We start from the raw sequence: 21,324 nt of genomic DNA on the forward strand, positions 1-21,324 counted from the left end.
TACACATTGCTCTGTCTGCTTTACCAGATGAACTACCGGAATACATTTTGAAAATCATGAAATCATGATGATGAGTTATTTTGCAGTGTAATGTCAAACATGGTAGTACCACAGAACCGAGTTATGGGCCATTCAACATGGTAGCGTCCCAAACACAGCACAGGAAACACCAAGGACCTGAAGCAGTGTGGGACTACTAGCGCACCTTCCTTGCCTTAGGTGAAGGGGAGGCTTATGTACAGTTAATAGTGTCATTTATTTATGAAGCTGCTAATGTACATTTTCAATCACAAAGTCACCAAACAGTACCTAAAACCTAATGTTCAATTTACGCTGGTCTGCAAAAGGCTTGTTGTGTACCCATGCTAAATTTAACTAATTAAAATAAAATTAATGTGCATGACTGTCTTGGAACTGGCAGGTAAGACACTTGAATGAGATCAGACAGAGGTTTTATTCAAACAATTAATCAAGTTGTGAGTCTTTCCAAATATGTTAGAAGTGCAAATAAAGTTCATGTCGCTGACTCGTCACCATCTCTTGCATGTGCATGCACACGCACACACACACACACACACACACACACACACACACAAGTGTGTAACATTTGTGCATAATATTCATACACAGCATTATCCTTTGAAAAATGCACACGCACACATCTTTCCTGGACAAATGTATATAATAAAATGCTACACCTCACATTAAACTGTAATCTAATTAAATACATTACTAGGTTAACAAAGGTGTTGTTCAATGAGATTAAGTTTATTGGTTGAATTTGACAGTTCTCTTGGACACCAACTATGCATGTCAAGTCAGATAAAAAAAAAAAAAAAGGATTAAAAAAAAACCAGATCAATATATGAAATGATGCACTATAAACCAAAACAATTATGCAGAAAATAAATGTACAGTAATTAGAACAAAACAATTACATGTAAAATAAATGTGAATCATGAGACACCTTAGTATTATGGTGATTAATATTAGTTACACATAAATTAATACACATGCCATTAATTAAAAGAACCATGTCAATGTTTGAAATATCGTAATTCTAAATATAAAAGTTAACTCATTTATTTTTTCCTGGAATTCATACTGACACTGGCTTAATTATTCTGCGTACATGTTTGTGGTCAGGGAGTATGCATGTAGTAGATGAGAAAAGAATAAACATAAAGAAAAGAACAGTAGATAATGCAGACTTGTATGAAGGCACTCTGGATGTGGTAGAGGGTTCAGCAATGAGTTGAATACTCATTGTTCTTAAATGGAAACTGAAACCTTGGCTGGTAGAATAGGCAATGGAAATTTGCTGAAGCTAAAAAAACATGGGTACATTTTCTCAGGGATTGCATATGTGTGTGTTTTTAATGTTGTGTTTGAATCAGGATCAGTGAATGTCACCTGTCTTTTCTCACTTTCCAGAAACACAGACTTTATTAATCTTGGCAGCCCCTGGATTCCATGAACATTTACCTTTAAGCATATATATTAATAATGTAGAAAGGATTTGGTTTTGTTTTATCAGATTCTTTAATGACTCCAACAGCCCACTGTTCTGAGGGTCCAACCTGCATCTCCCAGGTATGCGATCCTGAGGTGAAACGTTCAGATCCCAGGATGAATGGCACTTCGACACACTTGGTTGGTGAGACTTTAGGAGTTTGTTCCTGTCCAAATGTAATGCTATTCAAATCTGGAGACAATTGAAGTTTGGCCCTTAGGGTAGCTGGGTCCAGAAGTACAGGCTCTTTGGGGGTGATAACGTTTGGTATAAAATGTCAGCACAAATGTTGTTCTGATGTTGGTATTTGATGAAATATTGTCGTATTGTGTTCATCCACTCACAGTAAGGACAGATGTCCTTCATCTTCTCCCACACCGTGTATCTCAGATTCCCCAAGTGTTTGGACACATCAATCAGAACTCCAGGACCCACCTCAGGATCTGGCACAGTGTACTTAGCTCTGAAGAGATATAAACACAGATAAGCAAACATATATTTTACTTATATAACATTAGAACCACTTAATACAATCTTACAAAGGTTCTGGTTAGGGATTTAATTTGTATGATCCCAAATTTATGTACACTCACAATTATATGTACTCACACAATAAAAATTAAGTGATGTTTTAACAAACAAACCTGGCTGTCTAAAAGTTGTGTGTTTATTAAATAATTACCTGAAATTAAACCACAAACTCTAAATTAACAAAGATCTGTGTTTTTCCATTTTCTTTTCACTACTGGAAGTTCAGTGAATGAAGGTATGTATGCACACGTCACAATAAATAAATAAATACGTTTTACCTTTCTTCTGTAGATCTAAATTTCTGAGAAAACAAACAAAAACATTGTGAGTGGTTATTCCCTTTTTATAAACACAACATCAGACCTTAGGAACTGGACTTACATGTAAGAATAAACTGTCCTCATTGTTCATGTCATCCTTGATTTTGTTAATTTGTTCCAAAACAGATGTTAACAACTTATTCATTTCTGAAATCTTTGCCTTCATCCTCTGGCTCTTCTCTTCCTCTTCCTCCCTCAGAGCAGCTATCCTGGTCGCCTCCTCCTCCTTGAGGAACTGGTGAAGCTCCTCAAACTCCACTTTTATCTGCTCCTCTGTCTGCCGGACTTGAGACTGGTGGTGTGTGCAATTGTATAGTTGACTTTGTAAACAAAGGTGACATTTCAAAGACACATGCAGTGGTAGCTCAGTGGTTAAGGTACTTGGTGTGTAATTGGAAAGTTGCTTGTTCCAGCCTCACCGTTGCCACTGTTGGAACCCTGAGCAATGCCCTTACTGCTCAAGGTATCATAGTTGATTTGGATAAAAGTGTCAGCTAAATGCATGCCACTATGGCAAACAGAATTTAGCATTGTCACTAACCTTTATTGGCAGTAATATAAAATGATCTGGTGTTAGTCACAGTACAATTATCCAGGTGTGGTGTGGACCGTTATTGAAACTGTTTTGACTTCCATCTGGATGGCATTCTTTTCAGAGAAATACGCGACTGCTGTGGCTGGAAGCTATCAGAAGACTGGGCCGGACAGACGACACTTTTTCTTTAAGACTGATTTTACTATTTTAGTAATTTATTGGGATTTATAATGGTTGCACAAGCTAGTCGCACAAGAAGTCCCACCAATACCTACAAAATCTTGCACTGTTAAACAAATAAATAAAAGAAACAAGAAACAGAAAAGGCTACAATCAAAAAAGGGAGGTTGGATAAAGTCAGAGTGATCAGTGTGGCTTTTCTACAGTACCAACAACTAGTGGAGCCCCTGACATCCATGATGACAGCCCACCACTTGAAGCTCAACCCCAGTAAAACCAAGCTTCTGTTCATCCCAGGTACTCCCAACCCTTACCATGACCTCACAGTTTCCTTCGAGAACTCCATGATCGCACCATCCGAAGCTGCCCATATCCTGGGCATAACTTTGGACAACCAGTTGTCATTTTCAACTCATGTTTCTAATCTAACCTGGTCTTGCAGATTCCTCCTTTGTAACATACGAAGGATTCGGCCCTTTTCTCTCAAGAAGCTACCCAGGTGCTTGTGCAGTCTCTTGTGATCGCAAAACTAGACTACTGCAACTTGTTACTTGCTGGTCTTCCTCTAAGAGCCATCAAACCTCTACAACTTGTCCAGAATGCAGCAGCATGCCTGGTCTTCAATCTTCTGAAGTTCACACGTTACTCCACTGCTCCGCTCCCTTCATTGGCTCCCAGTAGCTGCATGTATCAGATTTAAAATCTTGATGCTTGCCTACAAAGCCAAAAATGGACCAGCCCCTTCATTCATGAGGTCAATGGTCAAAGCCCGATCTGTACCTCGAGTACTTCGAACCTCAAGTACAGCTCGGCTTGAAAGACCTTGCTTCAGGTCTCATGGACGACAAGTTTTGAGAATATTTTCTGTCCTGGCTCCAAGATGGTGGAATGAACTCCCACTTGTTGTCCAGACAGCAGAGTCCGTTTCAGTCTTCAAACTTGTTCTATTTGCAAAATATTTAAAGGACAACTGACTCTGCTCCCATATTGACTGATTAAATTAATACTTATTGTAAGGTATTGTTTATGTTGTTTAACAAACTCTAGCACTTATTGTTTATTGCACTTATCATTGTTTAAGATAGACCTTATGTATTTTGTACTTCTAGGTATCAGCATTGATCCCTGTATTCTACAGTATTCTAGTTCATTGGTATGTTGCACTCTAACCTACTGTACTGTACTATGTTATATTCTATGAGTAAATGACAAAGCACCTTTGTAAGTCGCTCTGGATGAGTGTCTGCTAAATGCCGTATATGTATATGGAGCCAGGAAAGCGATGCTATGGTTGCTATTTTTCTATCAGACAGATAGTTAATTAATCCCCCCCCCCCCCCCAAATTATGTAGCCAATGTAGCTAGCTATTAACCCTAAGTATATATGTAGCTAGTTACATTATGTATTAGTCCAACGTTAAGGGTAGCTAGCTAAGATGCAGGTGTAAGCTAACTAGCTAGTATAAGCCAAGTAAACAATGCTCTCAGTGTGGAAGCTCTTACATGCAAAACATCATAGCATTATATGTTAGGAATCCAATGTAAAGTTCATGTTTGTCTATGTGTCACTGATGGTAAAAAATGGCAGCAGTATGCATGAAATTTGCTGAAAATTCAAAATAAACATTCAAGGCTAACTTTGGTTGTGTAGTTTCACTAACCTTGTTGATGTTTTTAGATTTTCCTGATCTGTTACCGGAGCTCTTGCAAGTTTCGCAGTAATACATTACTGCATCAAACTCCCCGTATTAACATACTAGCTTGTAAGTAATGACAATAGCTGTGTTCATTGTTTATATACATTATGATGGTGTTAAGTGTTTACTAATGTGAATGAGACATGTTGTTGAATATTGTGATGAAAATAATGTTCTCTCTCATTGACTCATTTTGCAGGTGCTCCTAGAATGTTTCTACCCATGTGATCACATACAACAGGCATAAAATACACTGAAAACCTATTTACTTCTGATTGGTCCAAAGAAATTAAAATAACCACTATGGATTAGCTGTACTATGACTGTGAATTGCTGCCATGTTGTTTAATTGAGGGGAGCAGGTATTTATCTTGCTTGTGGCAGAACACCACCAACCCCCAAAAAAGCAAAAACTACTACTATAGAAGTACCTGGAATTTTACAAGCATGTCCAAAAAGGTGGATTTTTTGGAATCCAGGGTTTCCAATTTCATTTGAAGTGCCTGCAATGGTCTTTCAAGTTCAGTCTGAAACAAAAACAAAAAAACACCAGTATCACTGATCAACACACATTTAACTATTAATCAGTTATTTTCAACTAATACTTATCAACAGCTCAATATGCCACATGTACATGATTCATTCACAGATTCATCTTCCAAACTGCTTAATCCATTACAGGGTCATGGCATCCAGAGCCTAACCAAGCAGCAATAGCCTAACCCGACAGCTATGACATTAGCAATGTATATATTACCAGGCACAATGTTCCATGCTTCTAAATGGTGGAGACACATAGGTAGCTGTAATAACTATGATATATGACTTTGTGAAATAATATGAACTAGTGTTAAGTAAACAGATCACCCTATATTGTCCATGCTGTGCACTATTGTTGCAGTAGGATGCAGTTATTCAAAAGTGTTGTGCTCAGAGCTCTTTTATAACTCTCCAAAACAAACACCCCCACACTTCAGCACTTACAGCTTTTAACGCCTTTCTAGTATTGCAGAATGTGCCATTATTTGTTGCAAAATCTCATGCTGAAAGTCACTGGAGCCATCTAAATATTTACATGTCTATTTTGAGTAGTCTGTTCAACATTGGCCTGGACTACATATTTGTGTTTAGAATAACTAACTTTATGTCAACCAAGACTAATATATGCATGTATATGTTAGTAGTATTGTCACGGTTTCCTCATCTTTGGTAGTGCAGTTTCCGTAGCTCTATACACCATTGGCTTTGTTTTGTCTCTGCCCTGTCGAGTTTCATATGAACTTGCCCTTCATCGTTTGCAACTGTGTCTTGTCTTCTAGCTTGTCTTTCTACCGTTTGCACTTCTGTCTTGTTACATTGTTGTAATTGCCTCCTAGTTTCTGTGGCTCTCTATTCTTGCTATGTTGTGCTTTATGTATTGTGAGTTTTTTTTCTTCTTCATCTGGCTACTTTACCGTGGATTATTGTAAGGAAAATGCATTTGGATTGCATCACTCACCTTAGCTTTGGCATTCTGACGCAACTCACTCCATGCTGATGTAATTATACAGACGTGCAAAAACAATTTACGCTCTCTGAATTCTATGATTTTATGTATCAGGACATAATAAAACATCATCTGGTCCTTCACAGGTCTTAAAATTAGGTAAATACAACCTCAGAAGAACAACACATGACATATTACATTGTGCAATTATTTGTGTAGCAGCCAAGTATTGCTAATCAAATACCCTTGATTGAATGATCATCAAGTGTAAGCACCTCTATTAAAGCAGAATTTTTTAAAGTTTACTGGTCTGGAGGTGTATGTTAACACAATGCCAAGGAGAAAAGACATGTGCAACGACCTTAAAGAGGAAATTATTGCTGCTCATCAGTCTGGGAAGGGGTATAACTCAATTCTCAAACAATCTGAAGTCCATCATTCTACAGTAAGAAAGATTATTCACAAGTAGAAAACATTCAAGACAGTTGTCAATCTTCCCAGGAGTGGATGTCCCAGCAAATTCACCTCACGTTCAGACCCTGCAAAAAACCTAACAGCTACATATCAGACTGTACTGGCCTCAGCCTGTTGAACATTCAAGTTCATGGCAGTACAAATAGAAGAAGACTGAACAAGCATGGCTTATTTGTAAGGGTTGATAGCAGAAAGCCTTTTCTTTCTAACAAGAACATGGCAAAATGGCTTAAGTTTGCAACGTTGCACCTGAACAAACCACAAGACTTCTGGAACAATGTTCTTTAGACATACAAGACAGAATGGAGATGTTTGGCCACAATTTACAGCATATCAGTACAAGCACCTCAAACCAAATATCAAACACTGTGGTGGACGGGTGATGATTTGTTTTGCAGCCACAAGACCTGGGCACTTTGCAGTCATTTAGTGGACCATGAAATCCTCTGTCTCTGTACACCAAAGTACTGTACAGTCAAATGTTGAGGCCATCTATCCAGCAGCTAACGCTGCTCGTCTTTATTTCAATTTACTTACTTGTTGTGGTTCCGTTCCATGGTTTCGTTTTCTACGCTCCTCATCTTTTGCACCATTTGTCTTGTTTAACTAGTGTTAGTTTATGTATTTATACCCTGTCTTGCTCCCTGGGTTTTGGCTGGTCGTTGTAAGTCTAGCCGCTGTTTGTGAATCGAAGCCTGTTTGTTAATCCATCCCTTCGTGTTTCCTAGTCGTTTGTTTATTCTAGCCTCTGTGCTATTCATAGCCTCTTTGCTATAGCCTGCATCCCCGTTTGTCTTCGTGTGCTTTTGTTTGTTTGTTATTATGTATTCCCAGACTCTACATGTTGGTAAATTGACCCTGGACTATTCTAACGACTATGACTCTGGATTTGCTCTTGTCCGCATATGCGTCCGCCTCCTTACCGCTCACCGTTAACAAGACTGATAAAGTCATAGGGAATTCGATTAACAACCCCAGGTGAACAACAACACAACAGATTCCACCGTGTCTATTTATTAACAAAACAAAGCCAAAATGGAGAAACAATAAAGTAAAACCCGTGAACCAGTAGCTTGTAAAACCACATTGAGCGGCAATAACTTGAAGATTTACCTTATTATAAGACGTGCTAAGCACCACATATTTTTAAATTATGTCCTGATACATAAAACCATAGAGGTCAGAGGGTATACTTTTTCAGATGACTAGATGATATTGTCTTTAGTCGATAGGAATTGAAATGTGTATGTTTGCAATTAATTATGTTTTCCTGACGTATGAATAAGTAACTTCTCCTTGCATGTATCCGGATATGAGAGAATCAGCTAGCTAACTACAAGATCAAAAACCTAACTTAAAAATGACTATAAAAACACCAGAAAAACACATGAAAAAGGTAAACTGGTTTTACCCTTTGTCTTTCCGCTGCTTTGCTGATGGAGCAGAAGTTGTGATTTTGATGGTCCTGGTCCACACACTGTAAACACACCAGCTGTTGATCATCCACACAGAACAGATGCTGTTTGTCGGTATGGAGCAGACATATCACTCCTTGAGCTTCCATTCTGCGTTTCTTATGCGCGAATGATTCACAGGTTTCCTTAAGGACTAGATTGTTTATAAGTGAATGCTTAATTTTTTTCCTGCACATTGGGCATTCCTTTATCTCCTTCTGGTTCCACGTTCTCTCTATACAGATCCTACAAAAACTGTGACTACAGGTAAGAACTACAGGATCCTTAAAGATTTCCAAACAAATAGAACACCTGAGATTTTCTTCCAGTGAAACGTGAGATAATGCCATAGCCACTGTTCTTGGTGTAGACAGAACGAGATTGTGTGTGTTGCGTCTGCAGTGAATTCACAGCATAAGATTCCACAGAAATGAAAGGTAACGTAACTTTCCTCGTGCACAGAATCTGAACCTGCCCTCCAATTCTTTCTGAGGGAGTGAAGATGTGAGTCAGCAAAGAAAGAGGCAGTATGCAAAACAGGGCGGGAATCGTCAGAGTCACGTTTCAGTAGTGAAGTCACTACAGACGTCACTACAAAGCGAGGCTTTGTGAAACACTGAAATGTTCAAAGCAACTGTGTCGATTTGAAACAGGCCACATACTGGATTATGCCAGCCTATCAATACGTATGATCAATAAATATTTTGGAGAAATTGCCGTACAGCATACTTGTTTAAGAACTCGTGAAGCTTCTCAAACTGTTATTTGCAACAAACACAGTTGCTGACATGCATGTCCTGTGGGTAATATGGCCTGGACAAGTCTCTGCTGCACATCCTGTGTCAGTTCAACAACAGTTCAGGTATCTATCGAGTGCTTTGATCAGATTTCATTGTGCTCTGTGCCTGTTGGAAATGAATTAGGCTTTGTATATGATAACTGTAGATGTCTACATATATGCTAACACCTTTTTCACATTTACAGCATTTGGGAGATACACATTGCTCTGTCTGCTTTACCAGATGAACTACCGGAATACATTTTGAAAATCATGAAATCATGATGATGAGTTATTTTGCAGTGTAATGTCAAACATGGTAGTACCACAGAACCGAGTTATGGGCCATTCAACATGGTAGCGTCCCAAACACAGCACAGGAAACACCAAGGACCTGAAGCAGTGTGGGACTACTAGCGCACCTTCCTTGCCTTAGGTGAAGGGGAGGCTTATGTACAGTTAATAGTGTCATTTATTTATGAAGCTGCTAATGTACATTTTCAATCACAAAGTCACCAAACAGTACCTAAAACCTAATGTTCAATTTACGCTGGTCTGCAAAAGGCTTGTTGTGTACCCATGCTAAATTTAACTAATTAAAATAAAATTAATGTGCATGACTGTCTTGGAACTGGCAGGTAAGACACTTGAATGAGATCAGACAGAGGTTTTATTCAAACAATTAATCAAGTTGTGAGTCTTTCCAAATATGTTAGAAGTGCAAATAAAGTTCATGTCGCTGACTCGTCACCATCTCTTGCATGTGCATGCACACGCACACACACACACACACACACACACACACACACAAGTGTGTAACATTTGTGCATAATATTCATACACAGCATTATCCTTTGAAAAATGCACACGCACACATCTTTCCTGGACAAATGTATATAATAAAATGCTACACCTCACATTAAACTGTAATCTAATTAAATACATTACTAGGTTAACAAAGGTGTTGTTCAATGAGATTAAGTTTATTGGTTGAATTTGACAGTTCTCTTGGACACCAACTATGCATGTCAAGTCAGATAAAAAAAAAAAAAAAGGATTAAAAAAAAACCAGATCAATATATGAAATGATGCACTATAAACCAAAACAATTATGCAGAAAATAAATGTACAGTAATTAGAACAAAACAATTACATGTAAAATAAATGTGAATCATGAGACACCTTAGTATTATGGTGATTAATATTAGTTACACATAAATTAATACACATGCCATTAATTAAAAGAACCATGTCAATGTTTGAAATATCGTAATTCTAAATATAAAAGTTAACTCATTTATTTTTTCCTGGAATTCATACTGACACTGGCTTAATTATTCTGCGTACATGTTTGTGGTCAGGGAGTATGCATGTAGTAGATGAGAAAAGAATAAACATAAAGAAAAGAACAGTAGATAATGCAGACTTGTATGAAGGCACTCTGGATGTGGTAGAGGGTTCAGCAATGAGTTGAATACTCATTGTTCTTAAATGGAAACTGAAACCTTGGCTGGTAGAATAGGCAATGGAAATTTGCTGAAGCTAAAAAAACATGGGTACATTTTCTCAGGGATTGCATATGTGTGTGTTTTTAATGTTGTGTTTGAATCAGGATCAGTGAATGTCACCTGTCTTTTCTCACTTTCCAGAAACACAGACTTTATTAATCTTGGCAGCCCCTGGATTCCATGAACATTTACCTTTAAGCATATATATTAATAATGTAGAAAGGATTTGGTTTTGTTTTATCAGATTCTTTAATGACTCCAACAGCCCACTGTTCTGAGGGTCCAACCTGCATCTCCCAGGTATGCGATCCTGAGGTGAAACGTTCAGATCCCAGGATGAATGGCACTTCGACACACTTGGTTGGTGAGACTTTAGGAGTTTGTTCCTGTCCAAATGTAATGCTATTCAAATCTGGAGACAATTGAAGTTTGGCCCTTAGGGTAGCTGGGTCCAGAAGTACAGGCTCTTTGGGGGTGATAACGTTTGGTATAAAATGTCAGCACAAATGTTGTTCTGATGTTGGTATTTGATGAAATATTGTCGTATTGTGTTCATCCACTCACAGTAAGGACAGATGTCCTTCATCTTCTCCCACACCGTGTATCTCAGATTCCCCAAGTGTTTGGACACATCAATCAGAACTCCAGGACCCACCTCAGGATCTGGCACAGTGTACTTAGCTCTGAAGAGATATAAACACAGATAAGCAAACATATATTTTACTTATATAACATTAGAACCACTTAATACAATCTTACAAAGGTTCTGGTTAGGGATTTAATTTGTATGATCCCAAATTTATGTACACTCACAATTATATGTACTCACACAATAAAAATTAAGTGATGTTTTAACAAACAAACCTGGCTGTCTAAAAGTTGTGTGTTTATTAAATAATTACCTGAAATTAAACCACAAACTCTAAATTAACAAAGATCTGTGTTTTTCCATTTTCTTTTCACTACTGGAAGTTCAGTGAATGAAGGTATGTATGCACACGTCACAATAAATAAATAAATACGTTTTACCTTTCTTCTGTAGATCTAAATTTCTGAGAAAACAAACAAAAACATTGTGAGTGGTTATTCCCTTTTTATAAACACAACATCAGACCTTAGGAACTGGACTTACATGTAAGAATAAACTGTCCTCATTGTTCATGTCATCCTTGATTTTGTTAATTTGTTCCAAAACAGATGTTAACAACTTATTCATTTCTGAAATCTTTGCCTTCATCCTCTGGCTCTTCTCTTCCTCTTCCTCCCTCAGAGCAGCTATCCTGGTCGCCTCCTCCTCCTTGAGGAACTGGTGAAGCTCCTCAAACTCCACTTTTATCTGCTCCTCTGTCTGCCGGACTTGAGACTGGTGGTGTGTGCAATTGTATAGTTGACTTTGTAAACAAAGGTGACATTTCAAAGACACATGCAGTGGTAGCTCAGTGGTTAAGGTACTTGGTGTGTAATTGGAAAGTTGCTTGTTCCAGCCTCACCGTTGCCACTGTTGGAACCCTGAGCAATGCCCTTACTGCTCAAGGTATCATAGTTGATTTGGATAAAAGTGTCAGCTAAATGCATGCCACTATGGCAAACAGAATTTAGCATTGTCACTAACCTTTATTGGCAGTAATATAAAATGATCTGGTGTTAGTCACAGTACAATTATCCAGGTGTGGTGTGGACCGTTATTGAAACTGTTTTGACTTCCATCTGGATGGCATTCTTTTCAGAGAAATACGCGACTGCTGTGGCTGGAAGCTATCAGAAGACTGGGCCGGACAGACGACACTTTTTCTTTAAGACTGATTTTACTATTTTAGTAATTTATTGGGATTTATAATGGTTGCACAAGCTAGTCGCACAAGAAGTCCCACCAATACCTACAAAATCTTGCACTGTTAAACAAATAAATAAAAGAAACAAGAAACAGAAAAGGCTACAATCAAAAAAGGGAGGTTGGATAAAGTCAGAGTGATCAGTGTGGCTTTTCTACAGTACCAACAACTAGTGGAGCCCCTGACATCCATGATGACAGCCCACCACTTGAAGCTCAACCCCAGTAAAACCAAGCTTCTGTTCATCCCAGGTACTCCCAACCCTTACCATGACCTCACAGTTTCCTTCGAGAACTCCATGATCGCACCATCCGAAGCTGCCCATATCCTGGGCATAACTTTGGACAACCAGTTGTCATTTTCAACTCATGTTTCTAATCTAACCTGGTCTTGCAGATTCCTCCTTTGTAACATACGAAGGATTCGGCCCTTTTCTCTCAAGAAGCTACCCAGGTGCTTGTGCAGTCTCTTGTGATCGCAAAACTAGACTACTGCAACTTGTTACTTGCTGGTCTTCCTCTAAGAGCCATCAAACCTCTACAACTTGTCCAGAATGCAGCAGCATGCCTGGTCTTCAATCTTCTGAAGTTCACACGTTACTCCACTGCTCCGCTCCCTTCATTGGCTCCCAGTAGCTGCATGTATCAGATTTAAAATCTTGATGCTTGCCTACAAAGCCAAAAATGGACCAGCCCCTTCATTCATGAGGTCAATGGTCAAAGCCCGATCTGTACCTCGAGTACTTCGAACCTCAAGTACAGCTCGGCTTGAAAGACCTTGCTTCAGGTCTCATGGACGACAAGCATTGAGAATATTTTCTGTCCTGGCTCCAAGATGGTGGAATGAACTCCCACTTGTTGTCCAGACAGCAGAGTCCGTTTCAGTCTTCAAACTTGTTCTATTTGCAAAATATTTAAAGGACAACTGACTCTGCTCCCATATTGACTGATTAAATTAATACTTATTGTAAGGTATTGTTTATGTTGTTTAACAAACTCTAGCACTTATTGTTTATTGCACTTATCATTGTTTAAGATAGACCTTATGTATTTTGTACTTCTAGGTATCAGCATTGATCCCTGTATTCTACAGTATTCTAGTTCATTGGTATGTTGCACTCTAACCTACTGTACTGTACTATGTTATATTCTATGAGTAAATGACAAAGCACCTTTGTAAGTCGCTCTGGATGAGTGTCTGCTAAATGCCGTATATGTATATGGAGCCAGGAAAGCGATGCTATGGTTGCTATTTTTCTATCAGACAGATAGTTAATTAATCCCCCCCCCCCCCCCCCCCAAATTATGTAGCCAATGTAGCTAGCTATTAACCCTAAGTATATATGTAGCTAGTTACATTATGTATTAGTCCAACGTTAAGGGTAGCTAGCTAAGATGCAGGTGTAAGCTAACTAGCTAGTATAAGCCAAGTAAACAATGCTCTCAGTGTGGAAGCTCTTACATGCAAAACATCATAGCATTATATGTTAGGAATCCAATGTAAAGTTCATGTTTGTCTATGTGTCACTGATGGTAAAAAATGGCAGCAGTATGCATGAAATTTGCTGAAAATTCAAAATAAACATTCAAGGCTAACTTTGGTTGTGTAGTTTCACTAACCTTGTTGATGTTTTTAGATTTTCCTGATCTGTTACCGGAGCTCTTGCAAGTTTCGCAGTAATACATTACTGCATCAAACTCCCCGTATTAACATACTAGCTTGTAAGTAATGACAATAGCTGTGTTCATTGTTTATATACATTATGATGGTGTTAAGTGTTTACTAATGTGAATGAGACATGTTGTTGAATATTGTGATGAAAATAATGTTCTCTCTCATTGACTCATTTTGCAGGTGCTCCTAGAATGTTTCTACCCATGTGATCACATACAACAGGCATAAAATACACTGAAAACCTATTTACTTCTGATTGGTCCAAAGAAATTAAAATAACCACTATGGATTAGCTGTACTATGACTGTGAATTGCTGCCATGTTGTTTAATTGAGGGGAGCAGGTATTTATCTTGCTTGTGGCAGAACACCACCAACCCCCAAAAAAGCAAAAACTACTACTATAGAAGTACCTGGAATTTTACAAGCATGTCCAAAAAGGTGGATTTTTTGGAATCCAGGGTTTCCAATTTCATTTGAAGTGCCTGCAATGGTCTTTCAAGTTCAGTCTGAAACAAAAACAAAAAAACACCAGTATCACTGATCAACACACATTTAACTATTAATCAGTTATTTTCAACTAATACTTATCAACAGCTCAATATGCCACATGTACATGATTCATTCACAGATTCATCTTCCAAACTGCTTAATCCATTACAGGGTCATGGCATCCAGAGCCTAACCAAGCAGCAATAGCCTAACCCGACAGCTATGACATTAGCAATGTATATATTACCAGGCACAATGTTCCATGCTTCTAAATGGTGGAGACACATAGGTAGCTGTAATAACTATGATATATGACTTTGTGAAATAATATGAACTAGTGTTAAGTAAACAGATCACCCTATATTGTCCATGCTGTGCACTATTGTTGCAGTAGGATGCAGTTATTCAAAAGTGTTGTGCTCAGAGCTCTTTTATAACTCTCCAAAACAAACACCCCCACACTTCAGCACTTACAGCTTTTAACGCCTTTCTAGTATTGCAGAATGTGCCATTATTTGTTGCAAAATCTCATGCTGAAAGTCACTGGAGCCATCTAAATATTTACATGTCTATTTTGAGTAGTCTGTTCAACATTGGCCTGGACTACATATTTGTGTTTAGAATAACTAACTTTATGTCAACCAAGACTAATATATGCATGTATATGTTAGTAGTATTGTCACGGTTTCCTCATCTTTGGTAGTGCAGTTTCCGTAGCTCTATACACCATTGGCTTTGTTTTGTCTCTGCCCTGTCGAGTTTCATATGAACTTGCCCTTCATCGTTTGCAACTGTGTCTTGTCTTCTAGCTTGTCTTTCTACCGTTTGCACTTCTGTCTTGTTACATTGTTGTAATTGCCTCCTAGTTTCTGTGGCTCTCTATTCTTGCTATGTTGTGCTTTATGTATTGTGAGTTTTTTTTCTTCTTCATCTGGCTACTTTACCGTGGATTATTGTAAGGAAAATGCATTTGGATTGCATCACTCACCTTAGCTTTGGCATTCTGACGCAACTCACTCCATGCTGATGTAATTATACAGACGTGCAAAAACAATTTACGCTCTCTGAATTCTATGATTTTATGTATCAGGACATAATAAAACATCATCTGGTCCTTCACAGGTCTTAAAATTAGGTAAATACAACCTCAGAAGAACAACACATGACATATTACATTGTGCAATTATTTGTGTAGCAGCCAAGTATTGCTAATCAAATACCCTTGATTGAATGATCATCAAGTGTAAGCACCTCTATTAAAGCAGAATTTTTTAAAGTTTACTGGTCTGGAGGTGTATGTTAACACAATGCCAAGGAGAAAAGACATGTGCAACGACCTTAAAGAGGAAATTATTGCTGCTCATCAGTCTGGGAAGGGGTATAACTCAATTCTCAAACAATCTGAAGTCCATCATTCTACAGTAAGAAAGATTATTCACAAGTAGAAAACATTCAAGACAGTTGTCAATCTTCCCAGGAGTGGATGTCCCAGCAAATTCACCTCACGTTCAGACCCTGCAAAAAACCTAACAGCTACATATCAGACTGTACTGGCCTCAGCCTGTTGAACATTCAAGTTCATGGCAGTACAAATAGAAGAAGACTGAACAAGCATGGCTTATTTGTAAGGGTTGATAGCAGAAAGCCTTTTCTTTCTAACAAGAACATGGCAAAATGGCTTAAGTTTGCAACGTTGCACCTGAACAAACCACAAGACTTCTGGAACAATGTTCTTTAGACATACAAGACAGAATGGAGATGTTTGGCCACAATTTACAGCATATCAGTACAAGCACCTCAAACCAAATATCAAACACTGTGGTGGACGGGTGATGATTTGTTTTGCAGCCACAAGACCTGGGCACTTTGCAGTCATTTAGTGGACCATGAAATCCTCTGTCTCTGTACACCAAAGTACTGTACAGTCAAATGTTGAGGCCATCTATCCAGCAGCTAACGCTGCTCGTCTTTATTTCAATTTACTTACTTGTTGTGGTTCCGTTCCATGGTTTCGTTTTCTACGCTCCTCATCTTTTGCACCATTTGTCTTGTTTAACTAGTGTTAGTTTATGTATTTATACCCTGTCTTGCTCCCTGGGTTTTGGCTGGTCGTTGTAAGTCTAGCCGCTGTTTGTGAATCGAAGCCTGTTTGTTAATCCATCCCTTCGTGTTTCCTAGTCGTTTGTTTATTCTAGCCTCTGTGCTATTCATAGCCTCTTTGCTATAGCCTGCATCCCCGTTTGTCTTCGTGTGCTTTTGTTTGTTTGTTATTATGTATTCCCAGACTCTACATGTTGGTAAATTGACCCTGGACTATTCTAACGACTATGACTCTGGATTTGCTCTTGTCCGCATATGCGTCCGCCTCCTTACCGCTCACCGTTAACAAGACTGATAAAGTCATAGGGAATTCGATTAACAACCCCAGGTGAACAACAACACAACAGATTCCACCGTGTCTATTTATTAACAAAACAAAGCCAAAATGGAGAAACAATAAAGTAAAACCCGTGAACCAGTAGCTTGTAAAACCACATTGAGCGGCAATAACTTGAAGATTTACCTTATTATAAGACGTGCTAAGCACCACATATTTTTAAATTATGTCCTGATACATAAAACCATAGAGGTCAGAGGGTATACTTTTTCAGATGACTAGATGATATTGTCTTTAGTCGATAGGAATTGAAATGTGTATGTTTGCAATTAATTATGTTTTCCTGACGTATGAATAAGTAACTTCTCCTTGCATGTATCCGGATATGAGAGAATCAGCTAGCTAACTACAAGATCAAAAACCTAACTTAAAAATGACTATAAAAACACCAGAAAAACACATGAAAAAGGTAAACTGGTTTTACCCTTTGTCTTTCCGCTGCTTTGCTGATGGAGCAGAAGTTGTGATTTTGATGGTCCTCGTCCACACACTGCAAACACACCAGCTGTTGATCATCCACACAGAACAGATGGTGTTTGTCGGTATGGAGCAGACATATCACTCCTTGAGCTTCCATTCTGCGTTTCTTCTGCGCGAATGTTTCACAAGTTTCCTTAAGGACTAGATTGTTTATAAGTGAATGCTTAATTTTTTTCCTGCACATTGGGCATTCCTTTATCTCCTTCTGGTTCCACGTTCTCTCTATACAGATCCTACAAAAACTGTGACTACAGGTAAGAACCACAGGATCCTTAAAGATTTCCAAACAAATAGAACATCTGAGGTTTTCTTCCAGTGAAACGTAAGATAATGCCATAGCCACTGTTCTTGGTGTAGACAGAACGAGATTGTGTGTGTTGCGTCTGCAGTGAATTCACAGCATAAGATTCGACAGAAATTAAAGTTTACGTAACTTTCCTCGTTGTGCACAGGAATCTGAACCTGCCCTCAAATGTTTCCTGAGGGAGTGAAGCTGTGAGTCAGCAAAGAAAGCGGGAGTATGCAAAACAGGGCGGGAATCATCAGTGCTAGAGACAAATTTCAGTAGTGAAAAAAGAGTTGCTTAACAGTATTTTATGCAGTACGTGGTTTATAAAAAGTTGTGTAACTGCACTTTAAGTGTACTGACACTTAGAAATAATTTATGTGTCTTTAAGAAATCGCCAGAGGAGAGATAACGCTACTTAACAACATAAAATGCTGTACACATTAATAAGGCTCTCAGCCTACAACTAACAATCGACAAGAGAGAAAGAGGCTTAAGAAAACAAAAATATATAGAGCTTCCAGGAGACACAGCCCCTGCCGAAAGAGCGATTGAGCCCCCTGGTTCAGCTCTGTAAAGGGAAATCTCTGCCCCCCGTCTCCTCCCTGGTTCTGCTCTTTCAGTGGAAGTCTCCCACTCCTTTCATAATGGTTCAGCTCTTTATAGGGAAATCTCCCCTTTATCCTCCCAGTAATCAGGATCTTCATCCTCTGCTTCTGTGGATACTAGTGGTGGACAAAGAGGCTTTCTGAAACACTGAAATGTTCAAAGCAGTTGTGACAAATTGTTTCAAGGTTTTGAAACAATCTGACACTCATGTCAATGGTGACACCTACTGGCCACTTTTGCTATCATCACATTCTGATACTGTTATTCTGTGAAAGGACTCTGTAAGTGCTGTCACTTCTATGCAACTTAGTCTGGTGGATTATTCCAGGCTATTGATACATATTATTAATAAATATTTTGGAGAAATCGCCATACATGCATATGAACTTGGGAAGCTTCTCAAACGCCTTCATTTGCAACAAACACCCAGTCTCTGGCATGCATGTCCTGTGTGTAACATGGCTTGGACATGTCTCTACTGCACATCCTCTGTGTAACACTGAAATGGACATATCTCTATTCCAGTTCAGCAATGAGAGACCCACACCTATTCTTTGTATACTGAGAAGTGCTGTTTCAGCATAAGATGCACATTCATGTGTTCTGTGCTCTGTATATGTGCTGTATGCAACTTGGCAGGCAGATAGATGCTCTCCTGACATCAGAACTCCAAGGACGATTAGCCCTTTTCCACAGGTTTATTGACATCACAAGCAAAGGTGAAACTGTAACATACGAAAGACAATCTGCAATACATTTGCTATAACATGTAATGATATACACAATATGATGCACCAATTCAATTTTTATATGATTCAGGTTATTTTGCCTTTTATTGTAACAATTTTATATGCATTTATTATATACCTAACATCAGAAGTAACATAGCATCTCATTTTTCATGTAACCAACAAACATGATTATTAATAAGGTGCAAATAATAATGTGCAAAAGTGCAGGTATCCACCAAGTGCTTTGAGTAGGTGTTATTGTGCTCTGGGCCCATTGTGCCCATTGTGCCCATTGTGCTATGGTTCATCCTACATGGTAGTGTTCCGACACAGCACAGGAAACACCAAGGACCTGAAGCCATCAAAATCACGACTCCTGCTCCATCATCAAAGCTGCCAAGGATTGCAAAGTAAGAACAAACCGGCTGTTTCATTTTTCTAGCCAGAGGTGCGGTTAGCTTCATTTGTGTCCCTGCCCATTGGCTGTATGTGGACAGCATGACAGCGATTGACAACTGAGCCAAAGTATGTTTGATGCACTGGAGTGGCTGGCTGCAGTAGTTTTGAACATAGCACAAGCCAAACTAACATTTTAATTTAAACACCCAGTTTGTTTTCATCAATTGTATTCCGTCACTTGCAAGTGCTTTCTGCGTTAATATTTCTTACGTTATTTGTCTTTATAGAAGTTATTCAAGGGCTGATGAGTTGACAGCTACAACACTAATATGAGATTTATTGCGCCGGCACGTTATGACAGCTAATTAGGTTAGTGAACTACATTCAATCCTCCTGAGCAGACAGCAGCAGAGGAACGTCGAACCATTCATTAAGCTTAGGGGGTATAACTTTCGGATTGGCATTTATCCGCAAAATGACTAGTTAAACGATAAATAGGGCAAGTGATATAAACCACTAATGTTACATGAGAGCAGTAACAAAAATGGCTTAAAATATAAATGAGGCAAGACACCAAAATTTGATCAAAACTTTTAAAATAATAAAATATAGCACTACAGTTTTCAGTTCAAATGCTTTTTAAAAATCTTTTTTTTTTTTTTTCCATCAAATAATATTTATTTTCACCCTCATGCAATAATCCCCCTTGGTGATGAATGATAAAATATGATATTTGATTTCATAAAGAGAAAACCATCAAACATCATTAAATCAAAACTGTTCTAATCAAACAACAATTGATTGGCAGTAGGAGAAGTTCCTGTTTAGCGGAGTTGTTGTCTATTCATGATTAAGGTGAAATCATAGAAAGAGGACAACCCAGGAAAACACTACTGTATTAAATTACACTTTATAAATGCTCAGCGTTAGACAACCTAATAAAAACTAAGAATAAAATATACAATTGAGCATATACCTTAGCCCTATATTATGATCGCAAACTCCTGTATTATTCATAAGAGGGTGTTATAGTTACAAATACTAGCAAATTAATAACATTTCTGGCCAAGCTACAGTTATTTCATGACATTGTGTGGCTGACTATTGAGGATTACACCCCACTGTGACTAAAGTCAGGAGGAGAGAGGTATAGTGTGTGCTGATGTAGGTGATAGAGTTAAGTATCTCTGACTCTAGCTCTGTTCTCCTTTGGACACTTCATACTTTAGTCCTCTCCAGTGTTGACCAGACTTCTCCCTCTGTTTTAGGAGGAGCTGAGCACTTCCCAGAAGCATGCAGATAAGTTACTGGATACATTCAAGAATTTTAAAACCACCTGCGAGAAGATTGTCAAGCACATCCAAGTGGGTCACACAGAAAGCAGTCTGTCATTATCTGCATTGATATCTGCTGCTATTTGCACTTGGTCTATATATGTTGGTCTCTCTGCTCTACACACCTGACTAATGTGTCATCATTGCCTGATAAAGTGTGTTAGAGCAGGAAAAGCATATATTGCATATAATGCATAGCTTTGTGAGGTCCCATGGCAAGAGACTAAAAACTGCTGATCACATAAAACATCCTTTACCTGTTTTCTCAGCATTAGCTGATCACAAATTCCACACAGCTTTACAACATTGTGATCGTCTCCTCCAGTCTCAGCTCTAGCAGACAGAGGAGGAGATAAAGGAGGAATTTGAGAGGCTTCAGTTCCTCAGACATGAGGAGGAGATCAGGATAACTGCACTGAGAGAGGAAGAGAAGGAGAAGGGCCAGAGGATGAAGGAGAAGATTGCACAGGCTGAAGAAGAGTGTAATGTACTGGTCCAGCTGATACAGGAAATAGAAGCCAAAATGGAGGCTGAAGATGTCATGTTTTTACAGGTAGGCTGTTATTGTGTTTTAT

At 38.6% G+C, this 21,324-nt stretch overlaps 2 protein-coding genes and 1 long non-coding RNA gene across 4 annotated transcripts; 1 reads left to right on the plus strand and 2 right to left on the minus strand.

Annotated features, from left to right (window-relative positions):
- Nucleotides 1-435: 435 nt before the first annotated feature.
- LOC118242761 (E3 ubiquitin-protein ligase TRIM35-like) lies at nucleotides 436-8,922 on the minus strand. Of its 2 annotated transcripts, XM_035535175.2 has the most exons (6): nucleotides 8,148-8,734; nucleotides 5,208-5,303; nucleotides 2,426-2,656; nucleotides 2,323-2,345; nucleotides 1,858-1,976; nucleotides 436-1,759 (listed from the first exon to the last, which is right to left on the minus strand). In XM_035535175.2, coding segments are annotated over exons 1-6 (864 nt in total). In that variant the 5' UTR covers nucleotides 8,541-8,734; the 3' UTR covers nucleotides 436-1,757. The 2 variants fall into 2 exon arrangements, 1 of the variants encoding a protein (XP_035391068.1); XR_014118258.1 differs by lacking the exon at nucleotides 2,323-2,345 and having other exon boundaries at nucleotides 8,148-8,922.
- A 698-nt stretch (nucleotides 8,923-9,620) lies between these two features.
- Nucleotides 9,621-17,882, minus strand: LOC113582851 (E3 ubiquitin-protein ligase TRIM35-like). The gene is made up of 6 exons (XM_081701417.1): nucleotides 17,335-17,882; nucleotides 14,395-14,490; nucleotides 11,609-11,839; nucleotides 11,506-11,528; nucleotides 11,041-11,159; nucleotides 9,621-10,942 (listed from the first exon to the last, which is right to left on the minus strand). Coding segments are annotated over exons 1-6 (864 nt in total). The 5' UTR covers nucleotides 17,728-17,882; the 3' UTR covers nucleotides 9,621-10,940.
- Nucleotides 17,883-19,081: 1,199 nt separating this feature from the next.
- Nucleotides 19,082-21,243, plus strand: LOC145652068 (uncharacterized). The gene is made up of 3 exons (XR_014118263.1): nucleotides 19,082-19,426; nucleotides 20,684-20,779; nucleotides 21,075-21,243. It is a non-coding gene; the product is annotated as an uncharacterized LOC145652068 (long non-coding RNA).
- Nucleotides 21,244-21,324: the final 81 nt, after the last annotated feature.

The sequence above is a fragment of the Electrophorus electricus genome, chromosome 18, assembly GCF_041902795.1.
Source record: "Electrophorus electricus isolate QZ-2024a chromosome 18, ASM4190279v1, whole genome shotgun sequence".
In the NCBI taxonomy this organism is placed as follows: domain Eukaryota; kingdom Metazoa; phylum Chordata; class Actinopteri; order Gymnotiformes; family Gymnotidae; genus Electrophorus; species Electrophorus electricus.

What these genes read in the sequence shown, in the direction of transcription:
- LOC118242761 (XM_035535175.2), bottom strand. Translation starts at nt 8,540, where the DNA reads ATGGCATTATCTCACGTTTCACTGGAAGAAAATCTCAGGTGTTCTATT. An exon ending in AAGCAGCGGAAAGACAAAGG is followed by an intron (nt 5,304 to 8,147) that starts GTAAAACCAGTT and finishes TTTTTGTTTCAG; the next exon opens with ACTGAACTTGAAAGACCATT. An exon ending in ACATGCTTGTAAAATTCCAG is followed by an intron (nt 2,657 to 5,207) that starts GTACTTCTATAG and finishes ACACACCACCAG; the next exon opens with TCTCAAGTCCGGCAGACAGA.
- LOC113582851 (XM_081701417.1), bottom strand. Translation starts at nt 17,727, where the DNA reads ATGGCATTATCTTACGTTTCACTGGAAGAAAACCTCAGATGTTCTATT. An exon ending in ACATGCTTGTAAAATTCCAG is followed by an intron (nt 11,840 to 14,394) that starts GTACTTCTATAG and finishes ACACACCACCAG; the next exon opens with TCTCAAGTCCGGCAGACAGA. An exon ending in TTTAGATCTACAGAAGAAAG is followed by an intron (nt 11,160 to 11,505) that starts GTAAAACGTATT and finishes ATATCTCTTCAG; the next exon opens with AGCTAAGTACACTGTGCCAG.